The sequence below is a fragment of the Pterocles gutturalis genome, unplaced genomic scaffold (assembly GCF_000699245.1).
Source record: "Pterocles gutturalis isolate BGI_N339 unplaced genomic scaffold, ASM69924v1 scaffold23397, whole genome shotgun sequence".
In the NCBI taxonomy this organism is placed as follows: domain Eukaryota; kingdom Metazoa; phylum Chordata; class Aves; order Pterocliformes; family Pteroclidae; genus Pterocles; species Pterocles gutturalis.
Genome location: NW_010113464.1, coordinates 9,571 through 34,062, shown reverse-complemented (window position 1 = coordinate 34,062; position 24,492 = coordinate 9,571). Strand labels below are relative to the sequence as shown.

General features: G+C 35.9%; 1 protein-coding gene across 1 annotated transcript in view; it reads left to right on the top strand.

Moving 5' to 3' along the window:
- LOC104460477 overlaps positions 1–20,924 on the top strand; it is a gene marked incomplete at its 5' end in the record, with an annotated part of 30,286 nt that extends 9,362 nt beyond the window's left edge. The window contains 3 exons of the mRNA XM_010074520.1: positions 807–893; positions 2,481–2,579; positions 20,112–20,924. Of these exons, the coding sequence (XP_010072822.1) occupies positions 807–893; positions 2,481–2,579; positions 20,112–20,924 (999 nt within the window). The remainder of the gene's footprint in view (positions 1–806; positions 894–2,480; positions 2,580–20,111) is intronic.
- Positions 20,925–24,492: the final 3,568 nt, after the last annotated feature.

Below are 24,492 nucleotides of genomic sequence, written 5' to 3'. Positions count from 1 at the left end.
TATAAAATACATTAAAATTACATTAAAATTACCTTGTGATGAGAAATTATTAAAAAAAAAAATCACTCGCGTAATTACCAATTCTTTTTAGTCTCTGAACTTTGCATAATTATTTTAACTCTTCAGTTTTTAGTGGGATGTATTCAAATCAGTTGTGCTGTTTGCATTCAGTAAACATAGTTATGCTTATGTTTCTAAATAATTTTTCTTGTTTCTATCACTTTATGTCAACGTTTTTTAAATAGCAGCTCACTTTAACCTTTGAGCTTCAGTATTTTCTGTTGCTGGATAAAGAGGAGTGTAGTTAGTGTTTGATGGCTGAGGATCTCCGTGTTGTCAGTTGCTTGTGCAACAGATGAACTACTGCATCAAAAATGCAGCAGATTTACTTGACATAGTCTGAAAATCATAGAATCATAGAATGGCTTGGGTTGAAAAGGACCTTAAAGATCATCTAGTTTCAACCCCCCTGCTGTGGGCAGGGTTGCCAACCACTAGAGCAGGCTGCCCAGGGCCCCATCCAACCTGGCCTTGAATGCCTCCAGGGATGCTGCATCCACAACTTCTCTTGACAATGTAGTGGGTCAGCTCAACTCTGCCTCTTAGAGAGTCTTCTAGTCAAGTTTTTTCACTCTTTAGGCTGTATGTCTACAGCCCATCTCACGGTGTGAGTAAGAGATGGAAAGCATGTGCTACTGTTACTGCCAGTCCTCCATGAAAATCTGATGTAATACGTCCTGCAGAGGTGTTGATTTAATTGTGTAGCTCTTGCAGAAAACTTCTTATTGCCCACTGTTCTATTGCAGATGGATGATCTGCTGAATGAGATCAGGCAACTTAAAGATGAACTGAAGAAAAAGGATGAAACAATCAACCAGTTAGAGCATCAACTTGTGAGTGTGATACTAAACGTTTAAAAAAATCCTAAGTGTGCACTGCAGAGTGTAACTTCAGTAGGTAATTCTTATGAAGGCTTTAAGAGGGCTAGATGTCTAATTTTTTTCCTGCACTTTAATTTATAACAAAGGTAGATTTGGGTTCTATTTAGACCCACCTGACTCATGGGTCTGTACAGGTTCAGTTAGCAGACATATTCTACATGGTCTAGTGTGTTTGCAGTTCTACACCTGGGATCTTTAATTCTGTAGACCAGTCATGATTACTATGTGTGGCACTAAGTAAGGATGTTTATAGATTCTTAAATATATTTCATTTCCAAAACAAACACTTTGAATGTAATTCTAGAAGCTGTTCAGAAATAACAATGAGCAAAGGTAAAGTACTTTATGCTTAAAGTATTTTAAAAATTAACAGGTATTGACCCTATCAATCTGCTTGAAGTGTTTTGCTTTTTTTCTGTCTCCTTTCCCCTACTGTCCATTAGTTTAATAAGGAATTTTACCATTGAATTTAAAGCCGAGCAAGGCAGTATTCAAAGTTGATTCTTTTTAATAAAACAAAACAAAAAAAAACAAAGCATGTTGAATAGTAAGATTAAATTGGCCAAATAAATAAAAGTTACGGGGGAACTTTAATCATAAATCAGGTTAGGCGGACACAAGTCCTCAAGTAAAAGTGGCAAATGCCTTTTTGCTTTTTGCTCTTGTTCTATGTTAACTTTGGATTTTGCCACGCATATTGCTGTATTTGGTTCTAGTAAGTTTATCTGTTGTGACAATTCTTACAAAATAGCCCCATGTTTTCAAGCTATTTTAAGCCACAGCAAGATCTTAAAGGTAGGGTAGATGAGATACCAAGAGGTGGACACCATATTTATTTATCATGGCTGGAGACAGTCTTGTGTGACTATAATATCTGATGAAACATTTAGCATGTGCTTTTGTACATACATGCACTGAAACTGACCTTTGGTCTTCATCCTCTCCCTGTCTAGCATGCGATAATTCACTTTAAAGCAAAAATGACGGGTTAAACTTTGACTTTCTGCTCTACTACTTAAACAACAGAATTCTAGATCACAGCATACCAAAACAAATTGTCTTGTCTATTAGTATTTCGCAATAAGTGTTGATTTTTTGAGTACACTTAGTCTCACTCTTACCATTGGCCTTCAAAGATTTCTTCAAGGAAATATCTCCTTCCCTGATAGCTCATGTACCTGGTTACTGTAGTAACTGAAAACTTTGTTGCGGCTAAGGAACTCTGCTGTAAAGATGGGTAAAACTTATATTTGTAATTATTGAAAGGTGACTTCAAGAATGTGGTGATTCAGAAAGCTAAGTGAATCAAAAAACCTTTCCAAAAGTTAACATTTATTCTAGATTATTTCTAAATATATTTTGGGAAAAGAAGCAGTTGTGCAGCACTGTAAATACTGATTTCTACAGTTTAATTATATTGTGCTATACTGTCAAGTAATGCATGATATTTGAACACTGGGCCTTGACTGTGCTTTTCAAGAACATTAGTTATTTGCTAACAAATTCTCCTTTCTTCTTCTCTTTGCGGGGATGATTAAGGCCACTAGATGTAATTGCCGGAAAGACAGCCAAAAACCTATAGGGACGGTGGGCGCATATGTTGATAAATTTACGCAAACCTCCTGGAGGAGGAGTACTGTGAGTAAAACATGCCGTTCCTTCTCAGTTATGACTCTCTGCATTTCATTCACTAGTTCTATTGCTTTAGCTGTGACACAAGTTGGCCTTCTTTAAGAGTTTCTGTGCTCTGTATGTGAGTGGTGTCCTTCTGTTGTGCATCCCTTATATTCTTTTGCAACCCTTTTATTTAAGCATTTATTACAAACATTTCCTTTAAAATAAGTAATTAAACTTTAGAAGCCTCTTCTTAAAATAATCACCCTTTTCACTATTTAAGTTACAGTCAGTCCAAACTGTGTGTCTAATCATCCATAAGATTTCCCTATATCCTGACTTTAAAGTCATATATATCTGTATCTAGTTTTTTTCCTGGTTAAGGTTTTGTTGTTGATGTTCTCATATTTGTTGAGAAAAGCAACAGTGTATTCTAAATTTCAGTCCATATGTATAAAAACTAAAGTTAATCTTTTTTATTAGAAAACATTTTTATTTTTTATCATTTATTTGAAGGACTTGACTTATTTTCAAAAAATTATTGTATGAAAATCACTTTGACAAAGAACATCTTAATTTCCATATCTTGTTGCATGAATCACATTTGCTTCCATTATATAAAACTTACATTCTTCTTTGCATACTAATAGTATACTTAAGATGGGAGAAGGACAACACATTTGATATTTGATATTAATAAGAAATTACCTTTGAATGATAAACAAGGTTTTTGTCAGTCACCAGCAAATAGTCTGTGGATCTTGAAGCTACTGGTCTAGCTAGAGAATGCTAATAGATTTTTTTAAAAGGTTAAAAATGGGTTAGATTTTTTGTTTTTGTTTTTACCTTGCTGTGAGTTATTTGATGTAAGACAGTAGTAAAGATAAATCACCCCTGCTCTCCTAAAATTACTCTTTTAAATATATAGTGCTAGAAGTACCACTGCACTGTATGTTAACCATTTGCTAGCAAACAGCTTTATCCTGTTCACGCCATGCTTTCCAACTGTCTTCTGTCTGACGAAAACCCAATATAAAAAGATCATAACCTTAAGTAGCTTTTAGTTTGCTAGACACCTCTGTTCTAGAAAGTATGTGTCGTGTCTTTGTTTATCCCATTTGTTTCTCTTTTCCTGTTACTTTAGAGCTTTTGAGCTCTTTTATTGTTTATTTTTCCCAAGTTTTAATTTCTTATCTGTGATGTTAATTTGATATTTTTCTGTGTTGATACTAGTACTAGGTTAGTGGCTATAATTGTTTCCATGTTTCTTTTTTTTTTCCTGTCATTTTCCACACAAATTCAGAAGCAGATTAGTGACTACTGAGTGTTAGTCGCTAAATACAAAAGCTTTAGTTTGAGCAACCTGTGGTATTCATTGATATGACAAAGGTACTGGGGAAGATGAGGAATGAGCTGATATCTCAGGTAAAAGTAGTAATTGAGCCCAGTTGTCTGTTTTGGTCAGGTTGAAGTATATTTCTTCTAAGTTATTCAGTAGTTTTGTTTGAAAATACACCTTTTTTTTTTTTTTTTTTTTTTTTGTCATGAGGAAAATTGGGTTAAGGGAGAATATAATTTTTTAAAAAAAGTAAAAGGATCTGCTGTATTCATAGAATCATAGCATGGGTAGGGTTGGAAAGGACCTTGAGGATTATCAAGTTACAACCCCCCTGCCATGGGCAGAGACACCCTCCACTAGACCAGGTTACTCAAAGCCTCAAAAACAGCTCTGTCGTTGGGTGTGTGTCTGTATGTGGATATTTGTTTACATATGCATATGTATAATACACATACGTGTGTGTGTGTAGGCATAGACTCATTAGATGTGCATTATAAACATCTCAATATTTTTATCTTTGCATGTAAAGTTTCTCATTAAAATTGATAAAGGAATTAGGAAAATTCATGATGTATTGACAAATTTTCAAAATACACTGCTTTACAGGAACAGTTATTTGTAAATGGTAGCTGAAGAGTTTTGTGCAGGATGGTTTTTTGAATGTCTTTTCCTTTGCATATTTATTACTTATATGGAGGCTTTCTGTAAGCAAACAGAAATTGATATGAGCTCCTTAATGTGGGATTTCTTAAAGGGGGATAGTGTTGTAGCTGAGTTCCAGTTCTAATGGGCAGCCCTCAACTTGCTCATTTAATAGTTCTTTTGCTAAGCATTTATATGTTTCCTTGCATGGCTTAATAGAAGTATAAATGTAGCAAAAGCCTTGGCATGAAGTCATTGTTGATCTGAAACCCAATGACATAAAATGTCACTTTCAATAGAAAGGGGAGAAAATTGGCTCTTTTCTTGATGTAGAAGTATGATAAATGGAAATAGCAGGAGACACCTGAGTAAAGTCTATTCTTGCTAAAGAAAAAAAAAAGGGCCTTAAAGTAAACAATTGTTTTGCCTTATTAATGTTCCTGTTCAATTTAATATAATGGTCTTGAACTGAGAGCACAGACTGGGAGAAATCAGATTTATCAGTCCTAAACATGGTATGAGTAATGAAATGTAGTTAATGTTTATGAAATTATGAAGTTATTATATAAGCAGCATTTTAAAAAAACCAAATTATAATTGAAATCTTGGCAATGAGAGTACAACTCCTTTGAGGCGTGGAAGTTTTTTGCTTCTTTAAGCTTGTTAATAGTTATCAGAGTTGATGAATACTTAACTGTTTCATTTTTTTCCTGTAAGTGTTGAGCTGTCAGTCACTTTAAATGGTGGTGAAGTTACTGTAGTTAGATTATAATAACTTTCAAGATTATTCTGACAGTTGACAAACTCTAGCTGAACCCATACTGTGTGATTCCTGAAGTATAAATAGCAGTCTAGGAACACACTTAGAGTAATTTACTGTTTCAAGAAATATTTTAAATGCTTCCAGAAATGTGCTTAACAAACATTGTTAATGTAGTGTTTCATAAAGAATAGATGTTAGGAGAAACAAGGAAATAGAGTGGAAATTGGCTAGTAAAAGATTTCATTTAGGAATTTAGGATAATATGAATTGCAGTAATTTATTGCAGTTCTACTGTCCATTTGAAACAGCTAGTATTTCTGATCACTTCATTGTTCTCCCAGTAGGCAGGCAAATGAATATCACTAAACATACTCTTTTTAGAAAGTCATGTTCTTATTTGTTCTTTCTTATTACCAGATATTTCTAGAAAATGCACATCCTGATGTGATTAGCACTTGTTTGGGGTTATTTGCTTTAGGGACCACATAGTTTTTGAAAACACCTTTAGGGTTTTCTCCTATTTAAAGGTGAATATGTACATAAATGGAAGCTATGTAACCTTAGATTAATCCTTGGAAATCAGTACTCCATGTAGTAAAACCGAGTAGCTGGAACTAAGTGTTTTGAAAATTGGGCATATTAAGAATTAACGTGTTGCCTAGTCACTGTCTGCTACATGTTTCTTGTAAGCAGTGTCCTGACAGTATGCTCAAAACTACATTATTTAATTTGACTGTTTGTATTGTCAATGATAACTTGGAAACATTATTTATAGTTAGCCATCCTCTGGATAAACACTTGTACAAATGTTTACTGGCAGGGTAGACCATGACATTTCTAGAAGGATTTCCCAAAGATCTCTTATAGTGATTTCACTTCCAGTGAAGAAAATTCCACTTCCATGGAAGAAAAAGAAAAAGAAATAAAAAAAAAAAAAGGGAAAAAAAAAAAAAAGGAAAAAAAAAAAAAAGAAAAAAAAAAAAAAAAAAAAAAAAGGAAAAAAAAAAAAAGGAAAAAAAAAAAAAGAAAAAAAAAAAAAGAAAAAAATAATAAAACCCCAAAAGCCAAAAAAACCAAAACCTGGAAGAAGTTATTGAACATAAAATTACCTGAAGAAATTAATGTTGATGGACAGAGCTTATCAAGAAGAAAAATGTGAGCATCCATTGCCACAATTGTCTCACAGGCTTTGCAACATTGTTTCTGTATTACTAAATACTGACTTTTAAAAAAGATTTTGAAGGTAAAAGGGTCAGATGTTGAGTTTATGTTGACAAATTATTTTGCTTCTCAGACTGGAATGGTTGTTTGCAGATGCTGATAGGGAAAAGACAAGCAAGCAAACTGCAAAGCCTGGGTGTGGATGAAGATGTCTGTAAAGGATTCTGGCCCTTGAGGTCCAGTTCCTTAGCATGACACAACTCCTCCTATGTCATTGGTGCTCTTCCATGCCCTGCAACATTAGACAGTGTACAGTAAAATCCAATTTTTCTTGGTCTTGGAGTAGTGCACAGTGATGAGAATAAGTTTTGCTTCCTAAATGTGTGTACAAATTCATTCTTATCTCTAGTAAAATGACAAAAAAAATTTGGGTTGCCTGGGACTATCTGTATGATTCTTTGCTACGTTTCTTCTCTTCTGTGCTGAGATATATTCTTTGCCTTCCATTTGAGTATTGTTCCAGTTTGTCATTCCAAAGCCTTTCACATCCATTGTTTTGATGAACGTTCAGCTGCAGCTTTGTGTACTGCTGTCTATAACTTCTTCCACCTTAGCCTTAAAGTTTCTATATTCTATATTTCTTTGACTCTGCAACTATGAATTTAAACTTCCAGGTTTTGAAGCCTAGTCGTTATATTAGTGTTTACATTCATCCCAGGTTTCTCTAGTTTTCCAGTACTGTCCTGTTCACTTGCTGATCCATTATAATGTATGTCCTTGGTGAGAAGGTACCATGGCTGGACTAGATAGTCATGTTGTGCATGTTTCTTGCTCTGTTACAGTAACAGTGCATAACATGTAGGCGCATGCGCAGCAGAGGTCTTTTAAACCTTTCACAGGCAGTTATTGTTGGTTTAATGTAAACCAGCACATAAGATGGGGTTGGGGTTTTCTTGACCTGAATACTTTCGAAAACACTGTTGCATGTCAGAACTGCTCATTCATAATCTCTTTCTGGGTGCTAGGCTAGAAGAGGAGACTGCTGTAAAAACGTTTTATTTGCATTGATGCTTGAACTATGTCATTGTAGGTTTGTTCATGGTGTGGAGCTCAGAGTTTGTATGAGACAACTGGCAATGTTAGGTGAGACGCAGCAAAAATAATCTTTTCTTGGAAGTGCTCAAAGGCTCCAGCTGTATGGATAAAAATGGACCTTTCCCATGTTTGGTTTTCTGCAGCAGAAAAGACTTTTTAAAGCAGTAGCAGTTTTGGATAGCGGTATATTTTTGGGAAAAGAGTTGGAATATTTGTCTGTTGGCCTAAATTTACTATGTAGCAATAGCTTAGAAATATTTCACTTGTCCTTTCCTGGCAAAAGCAGTTGCTTTTGCGCATGTGATTACTTATTCTGAGGTTGAGGTCTCTTCATAGCAATGGAAAACAGTATCCTCATAGTAGCCTTTAAAAACAAACCAAACAACAAAAAAAAACCCCATCAGGTTTTCCAGTGCAGTTAGGACAGAGCTTCATAAATCATTTAGCACCAATTGTACAATTAATCAGGATCTCTGAAGAACATTCCTCATTTTCTTCTTGTTTGTACACTGCTTTATTTCAACTGCTCTTATTTTTCCACTCCTGACTCTCCTGTTTTGCCTGGTGTTTAAACTTCTGAATCACTTCTCTTTTGGAATGCTTTTGCTATTTCACAATTCCAGTATCTGGGAAATTAGAGGAATGGCATTTAAGTTTAGTGGCTGGATGCACATAACATCTGGGAGGAGAACCTGTTCTGACTGTTGTGTAACATTTAAGTGCAAGTGGAAAGACTTGCGTCAGACTAGGCTTCAGAACCCAGACGAATCCCATCAAATTTGGTTTTGTGTTTTTTTTGGTTTTGTTTTTTGGTTGTTTTTTTTTTTAGTAAAAGCTGAGGTTAAGTCATGTTCTCATCTTTAAATTCTATTGTTGCTCACTTATGAGTCTTATAGACTTTTTAATAATCAAGCATACAGTAAGTTGTGATTCAGGCTTTTCTTCTTCCCTATATTTAGTGCGAAGCTGCCACATTTTCTGTGTGCTTTGAATGTGTACCATAATCTGAGGAGACATGCTTATTGGTGTGTGTTTGGTTTTCCTTGTTCTTTGGATTTCTTGGGAACCTCAGTGCACATTTGACTAATAGAAGGGGATGGATGGGAGTTGTTGTTTAAAGGAGAAAGCTTTGTAAATTTGCTGGAGTTTCATAAAATACTATTAAAAGAAAAGTCGTATTTTCATAAGCAAGGCTTATTTGCAGACACTTATCTCAATGTGCTATATCTATGGGATCGGTATAACCTTCATTTGTAAAATCAGTGTAATTCAGAATACCCATCTTAATAAATTCCCAGTGCTGTATTTCATAGTCCTTACTTGTTTCAATTGATGTTAATTTTGATTACCTTTTATTTGATGTACAATTAAACAATGCTGTTATGATTTTTTTTGTAAATAAGAAATCCAACACTTATTTGATATTTGCCTGTGTGGAGCAGTGTAAACTCTCAAGACTGCTGCTAGAGGAAGAGCTAGTTCTTTTGCTTCTCAGGTTATAGAACGTTCTCCAGCATCTGGGAGAAGGGGGCTGTACATATCTGGGAGCAGTTCAGTTTAGCAGGCAAAACACTGGAGGAAGTTGCTTGCACTTTCTTCATTTACTTCCCCAAAGTAATGATTAAATGCCACGAAGAATTATTGAGAAGACTGTACTTAGAACTGTGCTTTGAAGTGCTAATACAGATGCTTAAAAATTACTGGAATGTATCCAGACATCTAAATCTTTGCTTTTACAATAGTATCGTAACTGTTATGTAGCTCAGCTGGCTTGTACTGGTCTTACTCTCTGTTTTTAGGGAGAGGAAGTGAGAGGATATAAAATTTTCACTTCCCTTCTTATTTTAATATATTAAAAATTTAAAAGAAGCCTGGAAAAAGCCTGTTGCCAACTCAGGTGTCTACAAGATGAGACCTATGCCTGATGATGCTGTGCTTTTTACTATCTGGCAATTCAGTTACATTTAGAAAATGGAAAGGATTTGTTGTTGCTCTACCATCCTGACACAACTTAACATGAAATGTGAAGAAGCCTGAAAAATTAAGTGTTCTTTTGTACGGCACTGGGAAAATCCAAAGGTTTTGTTAATATCGCATCAGTCATTGACTGATCTTGTTCCCAGGATTTCTGTATTTAATACCTACTCAGCTGACACAACATGTATTATTTTGTCATGTTGCTTGACTGAAACTAGTCCTGTTCTTTTGTACAGAAGTCTAGAAATGGTATTGATGTTAATGGCTGCTGATGGAGTACTGTATGAACATGTGAGGTAATCAATATCTCTAGATAGAGATAATCAGATCAAAGAACTTCTTTCATTTTTTTCCTTGGATTTTGCTTCAATAGGTGTTTTTAATTGTCTTTATTCAAGAAAAACAAGTCTTGTCAGATTTTTTCTTTATTCCCTGTTGTAGTTTAAAAATATTCTGTCTAGCAAATATAAGACTTGACTAAATGCATGTGTTAAGTTACATCTTATGCCTGCAGTCTGAAAGAGTAGCTACAACTGGTTCCTCTTGACATCTGCTGGTTACTGGTAGCCAGGAGGCAATGGCAGTCTTTACTGTTAGCACTGATATTCCAGACTCATATAAAAACAGAAGTTTTCAGCTGCTAAATGGTGAAGGGATTTTAGAGACTTAAACCTATCTTGCTGAAATAGGAAATCAAGATTATGTGATTTAAGAGGGAAGTTCCAGCTTCGATAAATCTTTTTTAGAGGTAAGGGTATGGAGAAAATGATAGACTACGTGAAATGACTTTCTTGTTTTGAGAATGCAACAACCGCAATGTGTCACTTCGGTGGTGATCTGAAACATCTGACAGGCAAACCCTGCACGGCATTGACATGCACAGTTCTCTGATCCTGTAATAGATGGCTCAAGCTCCAAGAGCAAAGTGCAAGAAAAACAGTTATATGTCACCTTTCCTCTTTCACATTTAATAATACTATCAAAATATGAGTGGGCTCTAAAGCACCAGGATTTGCTAGAACATCTGTTTCTGTGCATTAGAAATTTTTTGTTGCAAACTAAAGCTGACTGTAGACTATTATTACGCAACTTACTGCTTGCTGAGGCATTTTTTAAAACATTTTTGAAAGCTGTAAAAATGCAATTTTTAGCATGTATTTTTATCATGAAAAGCTCAGCTCCTATCCTTTTCTCTTAAAACCATCTTTAACAGAAATGTGTGCATATATATTGAATAAAAGTTGAGGTATTTTGTAAGATTTCTGACTGGTTTAGGGTATCATCATGTTGTTTTTCCTCTAGGCTTTAGTAGCATGTAGTGTTTGCTTTTACAAACTGGGAAATATAATGATACCTTTCTGGGAGAAAAAGAAAAAGAATGGTGTGGCTTTTTGGTGTCTTGTTTTTCCCTGTTCTCTTTTTTTATTATACTTCTCCCCCTCTCTCTTTCTGCACAGGGTGGGTATTCTGCTCCCTCCTTCTCTCCCTGGCAGGGCTCATTCCAGGGCATCCCTCGGACTGTTCCACCGCACCGCAGACAGAGTGAGTCTGTACCTCTCACTCATCTCCCTCACCGTGTTCCAGTAGAAGCTTCCCCTTTGCACGCACTGTTCATCTCGTAGTATTCTCCTTTCTCAGGCAGATTTACAGGCATACACAGTAGTCTGTGGCTAACCAAAATGCTTCCTCCAGCCAGTGTATAAGCAGCTACAACGTATAGCTTTATAACAGTTATTACACGCTGATTTACTTCAGCAGTTCTTCAGGCAAACCTGAGTAAGCCCTTGTTTCCAGTCTTGTCTTAACATAAATCTTGCTTGCTGCATTTTCCCTTTCTTTTTCATGGCTGTAATATACTATCGTGTTTGTGTATGTGTTCTATTTGCTCATAAGTCTGCATGCATGGATACATGGACATATTTGCATAAATATGTTGTGGATGTACATAAAAATGTTGGTGAGAAAGTGTCATTTTCATTGCCTCTCATGAGGTTTTCTTAACTTTTCAGAATGGCTTCCCTGAAACTAATTTTTTCCCCCCTCAGTATTTGTTGTAAAAAGGCTTCTAATACATTGAAGTGGCTGTTGCAAAACTTGCATGATTTATTAATCTTCCTTATGTGCTAGCTACAATGTGGGCTGATGTAAGATGCATTTGTTCTCTTGGCTTGGATCTGCAAAACAAAAGACAATTGCTGGTTTTAAAACTGTATGCTTACGTAGACATAGAGAAATGGTAAGTCTTATTTTGTGCTTTGGTATTGCATTATAAACAGATAATTGTTCAAAGAAATATAACTAGTTCATAAAGCTGAAGTTATATTTTTAAAATGTACTGTAATTTGAGAATTACAGTGTGTTTGACTGCCTAGCAAAGCCCAAGAGTGTATTTGGACAAAAAATAAGAAAAAGTAAAATTTTGGAAACAAAGTAAGATTTACAGGGCCAATGGAGATCTGAAGAGTAAGCTGCACCTTGGAAAACCAAGTTTACGTATATTTCAGATTGCAATAATCCTAACTTATTTTGATTATAAGAAAAAAAATTCTTTAAAGTATTTTGTAAATTCTATTTCAAATATTCTCTTGATGTTTCTGTGACAATGTTCATTTAAACAACTCATTAGGAATGCACAGCCTGTTTCATAGGCTTTTCTCTATGCAATGGAGAGATGTGTGTCATTTTCCTGTGGTGTTTGATGTGGGACTTTGTGTGTGTGTGTGTGTGTAATGAACGTAGAACCTCTACAGCTGAGCATCATGTCTTGCGTTTTTGGGTAGAGGGCCAGCAGTAGCACAGCCTGGCTACTTTGCTGTTCTGTCAGCAGAGAGTCTGAGTTTAAAAATATCAGTTTTAGACCTGAGGAGCATATAAATGTCACAGGTTTGGGGCTTACTGATCAGAGAGCCAGAATGGGAAGATGTTGTCATGGCTGCCAGATGCGTATCTCTGGTGTCACATCATTCACATTGAGTGCTTAAGAGAAGAAGAAAACTTTGCTAATCTCTTACCAGTTCTTTGAGCCCTCACCTTATTCCTCCACTAATGGCAGCAGCTTCTTGTTTGGGGATTCCATAGTGAACTTCCATTACTAAAGCAGGTTGGATTTTTTTAGTATACATCTTAAATTCTATTAATTACTAGTAAAGGAAATAAAGCAGATGAAAACTGGCCATAGACTAATTAACCTAAACTATAATTAGACTATTACTTAGGAAAATAAATGTTTCTTATAACTGAGTGTTCCTAGCCTTTTTCTTTACTCCTTAGGTTTAATCAAAAGATAAATACTGAGGATAAAAACACTGTATAAAATAGGAGGTTTCTTGGACGCTTTTACTGGCACTCTTGCAAAATTAATGATTTATCCCTGTGTGAAGAGTCCCATAAAGTAGAACATTACTGAGATTATCACTAGCATCCTTCTTTCCCCACATCCCTTTGTTCCCAGTGGTTTTAGGTCTGCTAGCTTTTGAGCTAGTACAGAATGCCAAATGTGGGTTTTCAAGGCAGGTGGTGAGCTGGGTATCACCACCAAGAACAGGAAAACAGCTTTAAAGTCAATATTAATGTTCTTTTGCAACAATATAGAGAAGGTGATGGGAACATGAAGTAGTTTCAGTTCTTGTTTGGGGGTGTTTTCTGTCTGGAGATCTTGGAATTCAAGCTTTTCTTCTCTAACTTCTGGATCCCAAACTCGAATACCATCTGTGCTTGTGAATACTGCAGGTTTCTTCCCTATGTTGATAGCTGATGGATACATAGATCACTTACAAGCACTGGAGATTGAGGGCATAAATCTGTAAACTGTTCATATTTAGTTGTTTATATACTCTAATATAATTTTACTGCTGCTGCACAGGACAAGTAATATATCCCTGCTACGCAGTATTACAATACTATCATATGTTTACAGTTCTTCTCTGTTAGCACCAGTTGCAAGGTTAGCGTGACTACTGCTTAACTTGCCCTAAGAATTTACTATAACCCTGCACTTTGTTAAGACAGTTTATAACTGGAGGTATGTTTTGTGCTTTTAATGAAAATTAATTTTCAATACTTCCATATTTATTAACTTTGTTAATAATGTTTCAGCAGCCTTGGAAGCAATTTAGCATTTCATGTTTCATAAATGCTTTCCCAGTAGCATAGTGATTTTTGTCATTCTATGAAGAAAATTTTATATTTTTTTTGTTCCTGTCTCTCAGATATATCTTGAATTTAATTCTTATGTAATGCTCCTTTATTTTTCTCTTGTTAATAGGATGTAATTTGATGACATAGCAAACTTTCTTCAATAGAGTTTTAAACTTTTGCATTTGTATTCTAGAACTTTAATGATGTAGCTCTAGAAACGTAGCATTTAGAATACATGTTGTCAATGAACCAATTATGAACTCTTGTTGTAATACGGTGTGTTGTAATACAATATTATACCACTTTCTTTAGGCCCCTAGCACTTCTTCACACAGAAACTCAGATGAAAATTCTTTTGTTACTCAAGCATTGCAGTTGTTCACATCTCTGCCTGCTGTGCACTTCATAAAGAAAGTATTTATACTTTTTGTATGTAAGCATTACAAATAAAGATAATGTAAGCAATTCTAGCAGGTGACACATAGCTTTTTATCACTAGCAAGAAAGCTGCTGTATGCACATTGACTGTAAATCAGGTACAGGCTTTGCTTTTTTCATGCCTTTTTATTTTTTTTTTCTCCCCCAAAAAGGGTGTGTTGCTCAACACTGAGAAAAGTTTCCAAACCTTTATTGACCGCATCAGGTTCTTTGTAGGGTGTACAGAGTGTTGGTGTTAGCAGAACAAAGTTGCTTCAGAATATTATCTTGGAAGTTCTATGACTCATGTTAAGAGAGTGACAAACTACTGAAAATGTCCTGGAATCATATTAGTGTCCTTTATATGTATTTATTTTTGCCCTGAGAAATAAACGTACAGCTGCATGAAGAAATGTCTTTTAAGAACCCTTCTCCCAGGTTGGGTAGTTGCAGACTGGACTACAAGAGAAATGTCTCTGGTACCTACCTAAGTGTATATTTGCAAACAAAACTTAATTTTACATGTGGTCCTATTTGTCTGGTTTTTGCACATATATACGTATTTATGAGTGAAATGCCTGCCTTAATGTAGTTATGTTACTTTCAGTAATTTTTCTTTGAGAAAGACAGTATTTGTCTTTAAGCTGGGTTTTTTATACAGACTATGCAGGAAAAAAAAAAAATGCTATGCCACATTACCAATTATTTTACTACCCCAATACTGTGGTGAATGGTGGTTTAAAAAAAAGGGGGGTTGTTTTGTATCATTATTTGAAGACGTACTCCATACTGTGGAATCTATTTTACAATGTTGAAATATGGGTATAATATAGCTAGCTAAAAGGGAGAAAAAAAAAATCTGACATGAAAGCAAGTGCTTCAGACCTAAGGTGTGAAATTTTGATGTTTTCCAGAGGTAGGAAATGAGAGCTTTCCAGTGTAGCGTTTCAGCAAGGCTGTCTCTTCAAATGAAGGCCTGTGAAATGACAGCTTACCCTGTGCCAAGGCAGTGAGATAAGGGATGTCAGAACGGATCAGAAAATGAAAAACTTGCATAGCAGAGTTTGTGTCCCTTCCCCACCACCCCCCTCCAAAAAGAAACCTTGGTGGTTTGGAATGTCTTCAAACTCATGAGCGAGTTGCTGGGAAGATGTGTTATTAAACAGTACAGGCAACATGGTCAACATGTGTAATACAGTGTATTGAAAGACAGTGCTGTCTATTGTTAGATATCTAACATGTATGTGCATGGATGCAAATATTTTTGATATATCCAGTTGTAATCGTGCACACAAATTCTAGTTACAGCTCTGAACAGTATTTGAAGTTGTGATGGGTTTGCCCTTGGCTGGGGGCCAAACCACACACCCACTCAACACAATTCTGCTCCCCACTCAAGGACAGGGGAGAGAATTAAAGGGGTAAAGGGGAAAAAAGGACTCGTGGGTTGAGATAAGAACAATTTAATAACTAAACTACAATAATATTGAAAATAATACTATATACAAATATACAAATGAGTGACACACAGAGATACTGCCCCCCTACCTGATGACCAAGGCTCAGCCTGTTCCGGGCTAATGATCCCGGAGCAGGGAGAGTCCTGAAACCGCACTCGCGGAACAGAGATAAGAGTCCGAGTGTCCCACACCAAGAGCTGACTGGCATTGGGGGCAGGGGAAGGCCTTGGGAAAGTGACCACCTGGAATGAGATGACCCAGAGCAAAAGAGATCCGGAACCAAAAAGGGGCCATCTTCCAGAGGGTCCTCACCTATATACTGGGCATGACGTGTATGTTATGGAATAGATTATTGGCCACTCTGGGTCTCAGTCCCGAACCCAAGATCAAATCCTGGGCTAGTAACTGGGACTGTGCTCCCTCCCAGCTTCTCCTGTTTGCAGACAGCCAGAGAAGCTGAGAGACCTTGGCAGCCACATAAACATCGCTTCTTATCAGCTTTCTTCTGAGCACAAATCCAAAACACAGCCTCTTGCTAGCTATTATGAAGAAAGTTAACTCTGTCTCAGCTTAACCCAGGACAGAATTGTAAGAGATTGACTGTGTTAAAAGATTACAAGAGCAAAGGTATTCTGTGCAGGTCTTGCTATAGCTATTGTTTGTACTGCAGTACTTAAACACTATTGCTACCTTTTATTTCTGGAAGGTGGATTAAAAACCAATGGGAGACATGGTAATTGCAATTTAAATGGTGAAAAGTTGCAGTGCTGTCATGGCAATTGCTCATTGTTTTGTCTTGGTCCTCTGACGTCATTGTCCTTGTCTTTTTCTTGTCTCTGCTTTCCCATTATGCCATTGGCAAGGAGTTGAGAAGTTAGTCCATTACTTCTGTGATAAAGCGTGGTACGGTACAACTTCAGATTTCTTCCCATCTCCTCACACATTTTCACTGTTGGTTTTTTTTTGCCCTATGCATGATGCATGTCTATTGGAGATGTGCATGCACCTCTCAGATTTCTCATTGCTTTACTTCCTTTTTTCCTGAAAATCCTGCAGGGAGAAAATGCCTTTATTTCATTCTTCAGAGGTATTATGTAGGGAATTGAGATGGGGATTGAGGTTAGATACAGAATAACCAAAGCAAAACTGAAGGGCATGACCACAGTGATTTTACTTCTTTATCTGTATAACATACTTGCCTCAGTTTTCCAACACAAAGCTAATATAATCTGTGTTTCAATAACTGTGTAGTAATGGTAATCCTCTCTGTGGATATGTTGTCATCTTTTTCTGGATGATGTAACAACCAGTTTTACTTGAGGGAATTAAGAGGAAAAAAATCTCTTAATGTGGTAGGGACTGTAATTTATTAGTTTTGATTGGTGACTCAATACATGCAAGTATTTGAAGCTCCTGCCAGTACAGAAAAGTCTGTTTGTTGTGCAAAAAGGAGCACGTGCACAAAGCATTTTGTCTAATTTACTTTCAGTTTGAGGAGAGATAATGTTCTTCAGTTACATTGTACTTGAAATGTATCCCAAAGCATCCCAAAGTAATGCAGGTGTTTGTCCACCTGAATATTTTCTTTATGGGACAAAAATAAAAGTCTGGCTAGCATGGCAGTCTACGCCAAGTCATGATCTGTCATCCCTGCCCCTCTCACTCCCCTGAAATATTATTGAAAGTGTACTTAAAGCAATGCAGATGATTTAAAGACTTCCATGAAATAAAATACTACACCTAGAAGGTGGAATGCTTTATCTTTCTATAGCCCACTCCTTGTGATGTAATTCAGCAAGTCCTGCTGCTGGCTGTTTTTTTGACTAATAAAATGGTCATAATTTATTAAGACTTCCCTAATAAAAGGAAAACTTGTGTTTAAGGCAAAGATGTAATCTGTGGATGAAGATTATGCAGTTTTCAGTGTCAGATACCTTGTGAACTTGCATACTTTGGAAGTGGTATTTTCTCCTTTTCAAGTTGAATGTTAATGCCTGTAGCAATTTCAAGATATTAAAATGTGTAATCATGATAATTGGACAGACTTTGACTAAGTAGAAATACAAAATTAGAAGAGAGTACGGTATTTAAAACAACTTAGCAAAGATGATACCATAGCTTTAGTGTCCTCATCATTCTAAGCATGTAGCTGTTTTCTACCTTTGAATTGCCAGCTTTCTCAATAGTAAGCTGCTTACACCTTTTTTAAGGTTATGAAGGATAATGAGGAAAATACGTATTTATTTTTATATGTAAAAATGCAAAACTTTTCAAATGGAAAAGCTCAAATAATAACTAATTTTTGTCAAAACTCAAAATAGCATTATCAAAAATTTGCTTCTTTGTTTTTTGTTTAACTCAACTTTCCATACAAACTTAGTTTCTTCTGTAATGGTTATTTGATATAAGGTTAGGATTTTTAATGCTCAGAATAGATATTTATCTGCATATTTGAAGACTGACATTTAGAAACCCTTTCTAGGTGAGGGGAAAATTTTTTTCTGATAATTATTTTTACATATTAGAATTTGACACAATACTGTGTGCTATAAACATACTAAATTTTGTCTTCAGGTAGGATTAGGAAATTTGAATTACTTGTTGAAATACTTGTATGGGGATCAGGTATATAGTACTTTAGTTTCTGCACTCAATTTTTAGCAGTTTTGTTTTTTGCAGGTGAGGTCTCAAATCAATAAATCATTCTGGCTAACATCTGTCTGTCCGCTCCTAAGCTTGAAGGATAATGACTTCTGTAGCTCATTATATAAACACTGAAAAATTACAAAAATATCTCGAGGATTCGTTTTTTTCAAGCTGTAGCTCTCTTACTATTCAATTATTAATTGTGGTTAGTACTTCCTTCCTGTAGGATTGCTTGGTTAAGAAGGATTCGTAAAGTTAAGCTAGATTTGGTCATGTGAGGAATAATGTTTTGATACTCATTTGACACATTTTTTAAGGCTTTTTTCTTTTTTTCTTCTCCTCCTCCCTCTTTCCAAAACAATTGTATTCAGACTGCTCAACATACTTGCACATACCTGTCTATCACTTGCTGAGGTCACTGCTCCAGCTTAAATATTGCCTTTGCTCACAGATAGAACCAGTATATTGTAAAGATATTCTAAAGGGAAAAGCTGCTAGTAAATCAAAATTAGATTGAGAAACCTTGATATTTCTTGCATTACTATTATTTTTTTTTCTTGATGAGGAATTTTGAGGATTCAGTTTTCAGTAGTAATCCTTCCAGGGAAAAGATTAAAAGCTTAAAGAATCCCAAGACATACTATTGTCCTAGAAATGTAACAGGACTTCAGCATGCACAGCTATCATTATTCCTGCTGATTCTAAGAAGACCTAAAAAGACCAGACAAAATAATTGACTATCTCATTTAGAGGCTGTGAAGAATTCATGAGTCACTGAAGTGACATTTTTAGTCAAATATCTGAAAGACAAATATTGCTTCTTTTTTACTGACTGTATTTCATTAGTAAACAAATATTATAAGCCTGTTTACTATGTCCATTCAATCTGTCATTGGGTAAGATTTCAAGTAGTTTAGGGATAAGACTAGCCTGTAGTATTTCAGTTTCTCTCCATTATAAAGAAAATTAGAAAATCATCCAAACCTGAAACTTGCTAAAACTATAGTTTAACTGTTAATGGGTTTTGCCGTGAGTTGCAGAATTTTTAATAATTCTTCCAGGATGTGTATACAAGTTGCAGGTCTAGGATGTGTCTATGAAGGTAGCGCACACATTAAAGTCTTTTTACAGGGAAGAGCAAAGAGAAAATATAAATTAACCAGAAGAGGTACTGGTAATTCTCTTGTCTGATACACATCTGATCAGATTGTATCTTCTGATAAAATGTAAAATCCTCATTAAGTTATCTTTATCCCTTGGTTATCAATGTAGTAGTATATGATATCTAGCTTCACACGTAACCTGTTGTACTGCTTTGTTGAAGATGGTTTCTTTATCAGACCATTTGAGATCCATTCAAGCTAAAACAGCTAACTAAGTCTATCCTCATTTACAACACACCTGCATCAAATTTTCTGGCCTCGGTAAGACAACGAAAATGCAATGTAAATTGACATGGTAGATTAAACTCCTTTCCTGCCTGTACAGTATAGAACATTGATAAAAGGCTTGGGATAGTTAACTGGAGTATGTGGTGAATAGAAATTAAAAGATGGATACAGTCTGATAGCTGTTGCATTTGTTTATTAAGCACTTGAATCAGAATTGCTGTTCTTAGACTGTTCTGCAGATTTAGGTGAAATCATCAACCATCAGCCTTTATGTTTCTTTTTTAAGCTAATTGATTTCTTCTTTGTCTTTTATGTTGTGTATTTCAGTGCTAGTATAATTTTTTTCCACTTAAGTCACATTTGTACACGTCCCATGAACCATCCTGTTTTGCGAAAGTCAAAGTTTTGATTTAAAAAAACACAGATGTACAGCCCTTATCAAGCATCCAGTCAGCACACATTGGATTCAGAGTGTTCTCTGGTGTTTTCTTTGCCTAATATATTACTGTATTCTTTTCTCTTTAACAGCCTCAAGTACTACAGCCTTCCAGCAGCCTTCCCAATTCCACAGACCTCGCCCAGGGAAAACTAATAAAAATGCCACATATCGAGGCCCACAGTGAATATCCTAAACATGGTCTGCATGAAAATAGCAATCATCTGAATCAAAATGCTGCAAATATGTCTCTCACAAATAGCCTGAATTACGTAAACTCTTTAAAGAGCATACAGTTAAACGTAAAAGATGAGAATGCATCATATTTGAAAAATAAAAATACTGAAGACCCTGGAGGGGTGGCTAGTAATAAAGAAGGTACATTACCATCTCATTCCTGTTTTCAGACCTCTACACGAGTTGATGCTAGAGAGGTTCAGACTGCATTAGCTGGAAAAAATCAGCCCTCGTTCACAAACCAGGCTTCTCGGCCAAAGACTTTAAGAATCGCAAAGCCCCCAAATGCTTTAGTGCCTCCTACGATGGCTGTTCTCGCACGACCTGCAAATCATTCCACTGCTTCCAAGGAACCTGAGCTTCTACCATCAAGTAGTTTGACTCAGCTACAGCCAACATCTGGTCGTGATAACCTAAAGGGTAAACAGAGTCAGAAAGTGTCTAAACTTCGCCCACCAACTATGTCCTTTGTTAAATCTAAGCAAATGAGCAGTCAGAAATCCACACCAGTGTCTGCAGAGCCTCCAAACACCTGTTTGAAGACTAACCTCCCAAAGCCACCAGTACAGAGAAAGGAAAATGTGCAAACACAGAATACCAGTTTGCACGCTGGGGATAGTTTGCCCTCTAATTGGCATTCCCGCCTCCCTAAACCAAAGACACATTGAGAACATACCTACATCTCATTGAATAATGCCATATGTTAAACTCCTCCCTTTGTCTTGATGGCCTTTGAGGCTGCTTTATCTACAGCCTGCAAATCCTGAGTGAATATTAAAAATAGCATCTTTCTTTAGTGTTTGCCTACTCCATCCGGTTACGTTATGTTCTGAAGGTCATGATATGAGCTGTGCAGCTTCTCTTGAGAGTGTTTTATTATATCGTAGGTCTGTATTAAAGGCTTTATTACCTGGTGATCTTAGTAATTAAGCAAGTACTGAACTCTGTGGTGACCACAAATACCAGAATGCTGCACTATTTATTTCAGGATGGCAGAAATAATTTCTTATCTCTGTTGATTTGAGCTATTAGACAATGAAATTACTATTCAGTTTAACTTCTTGGTTCTGAGTACTCATTAGGTTAGAGCAGTGGAAAATTAGATGTACTAGCAGATGTTTTATTGGCCATAATTCTGACTCTGTATTCCATAGGCCTATGCAAAAATCCTTGTATTTATCATTATCTCAAGACTGACATATTTAATGTTATTTAATCTGACAGGTTGGGTGGGTTGTGTTGTTTTGTTTTGCTGTAATCTGAAGTTGCTGCTTTTTTATCCCATTGTCACTGTTCACAGACAATAAACATATTTCACAGGGTGAAATGAATCTTTTCCCTTAACATCATAATTTGTTAAAAGATAGTGGTATGTTTTTATTGTGTTGAATAGACACATTACCAGGTAGATTCCTGAAACACAGTGCTAAGGATATTTGTGCACAACCTTCCAATACAGGCTCTGGGAAGTAGGGAGCCTCTGGGAGTAGGGGTCCGTAACACCTATGTTGAGGTTGCACAACATGCATTTTAATTAATATTTTTTAACTTTTATTGTGCTACTTGTATTTATTGATTCCTGTTTAATATTGAAAGACTCTAAAGTACCTGACTTGAAACTTTGCACAAACTTTGCCATATCTGTAACATTTGAAATTATTCTACAGAGTAAAATATCTATTAAAAAAGCAACTATTTAAAAAAAAAAAATTAACCCCTTTATTTGCTTTCAGCAACCCTGTTATGTCCTAATTCAGAGCTGGTACTCTTAAGAGTTTTTCAGAGATGTGTATTTGTATTTTGGGTTTTTTGTAAATATTTTTTTTTGTAATTTCTAATAAAGTGCATGATAAATGGGAAGGAGCTTTTTGGGGATATAAAGTAAAAAAAAAAAAAACAAAACAAAAAAACACGAACATTTTTCTGCTCTGTAGGAGAAGTATTTTTCCTGAAAGTAGTCGGGAAATATATGCCCATCATGGTGCAGCTATGGGACCGTGATGCATGTGCTGTGAGTTAAATATATGCATATCCAGTGAAGGTTTAAAGAAACTTAATGTTATGTCCCATCTCCGATTCTTCCCTTCTTTCCCATCACTGCCTCCTGGATGTTACTAGTTGGGGTGTTTTTTTTCTGTTCTTGAATTGGTTTTAAAATCATCAGAAGGCTGTTACAATAACTTCACTCAAAATCTGCTCCTGAACAGCCTATAAGTAAACATGGTAATAGTTTGTTCTAGACTTTGGCTACAGGATGTTGACATGTTACGGTATTTTCTTTGAGAGAATTAAAGTGAATAGGTACAGACATTTCATAAATAAGTTCAATAATCAACTTCTGTAATATAAACCATTTGACTAGGGGCATCCTGATGGATACCTTCGTTGGATGAGAGAAGGAGCAAAATATAATCCTCTCCTGAATTTATCAGTACATAATTAATATTCCAGAAAGATTTTGGATTTGTCATGCTGTAATTTTTTTTTAACTAACAATGAAGTGGAAGAATGAAAAGCCTAGGGATAAAATGGGTAGGGTAGAGGTTCTATTTCAGCACTTCTTGTATCAGTCTAAAATAAGAGACCTGCAGCTCTTTCTGTCAACTGGGGCAAAGACAATGTAAGCAAGAACAACGGTAACATTAATTGTTACTGTTGATCTAGAATCAAAATAAATACAATTCAAGATTGCTGTAACAATTATTCTCCAGGAAAACATTCATTCTTTCCTTGAAAACCATTGAATTAGATGGCCTTCAGTGTAAGCAGTTACTTTTGATAAGAAAATAAAACTGACTTTTTATGTTTCCCAAAACTAGCTCCTGGCACCTCAGGAGTTTAAAAACTGCTGAGGGAATGACCAGATTGCTGGTTCGTTTTCTGGTCCATATGGATTTCTATGGAAGGTGAGTTTTACTTTCCTTGAAGAGAAACTAAAGAGAAACTAATTTTATTTGTAGATGATTTTGTTTAAAAAGATGATTTTCATTTAATGCTGTTCACAGATATTTTACCACAAGTTCTTTTGCTTCTTATTCAGGAGGTATCACCAGCCCAATATAGTGATGTTAAAATTTTTATGTTTACGTTTGAAAGTATAGATATCTATCTGTCTGCACCGTCACTGAAAATTGAGTGAAGCAAAAAGATCATCAGGGTTTTCATAAAAAAAGAAGCTAGTCCTTAATTTATTTTTTTTTCCCAGAAGAACAAAAATATATTTATTTGGAGGTGGAGGATATTCTGTGTTAAAGGAGCATAAGTAGATTATGTTCTTTGTTATAGCATTTCCCCATTTTGTTCTGACAGATTAGTGAGACACTGAGCTGGAGACAGCAGGATTTGATCACACATGACACAGATGCTAGCCTGAATTGTATTTATATTCAGCTGCTAACCTCGCATTCCTCTAAAGACAACTACATGTTTTGGCTCGTCAGACTTTATCAGGGAAGGCTCTGTTGCATGTACAGTAAGTCCGGAGTACGAGCAAAGCCTGTCAGTAGATGGGCAACTGAGAGAAGGAGTGAAGTGAAGTTTGAAGCTTTGCTTCAGGGAAGGCCAGGGGTCGGCGAAGATGGGTGAGAGGGCACTGTGTAGAGTTTGTCAAATGGGATTAAGTAAGTATTTTCAGGTAATGCATCTACCTTATGGAAGGTGCAGATATATCATCAGTACTGGTGCAGATTATCCTTAATGAATAGATTAAAGGATTTGATATCTTCAGGGGTTTTTTTAGGTTTCTAGAACAGGTTTATTGCCATTTTTTTGTTTTGATTTCTCATTCTTTTGTGCAATATTCACAAAAATATTATAACTACTGTTCAGTATGTGTGTACAGAGGCAATTACGCATTTTAACAAGTGAATAAACACAAAAGAAAAAACCAGAATTGCACTTTAAGTGAGCTTTATTGCTTGGAGTTGTGCCTAAAATAATCTAGATGCCTCCTGCTATGTGTGGCTTTTGTTTGAAACTAACTTCCCTGATAGTGTTGCTGTTTCCAAGGTATCTTTACATCTCTTTCACAGAATTGATATGCACTCTAGCATGTTTAAAAATATTCATATTGCCTACTGAGTTTTTGTTGTGGAATGACTTTAGTTTAACTGTGGAATTTTAACACTGATGATGCAGCCAGATTATTACCTTCCCCTTCCCTGAAGCTAGCTCTTCCTACTGCCAACCAGGGCCAATGGCAAAACTTCTCTAGGACTAGCATAGCCCTTAAAGAAT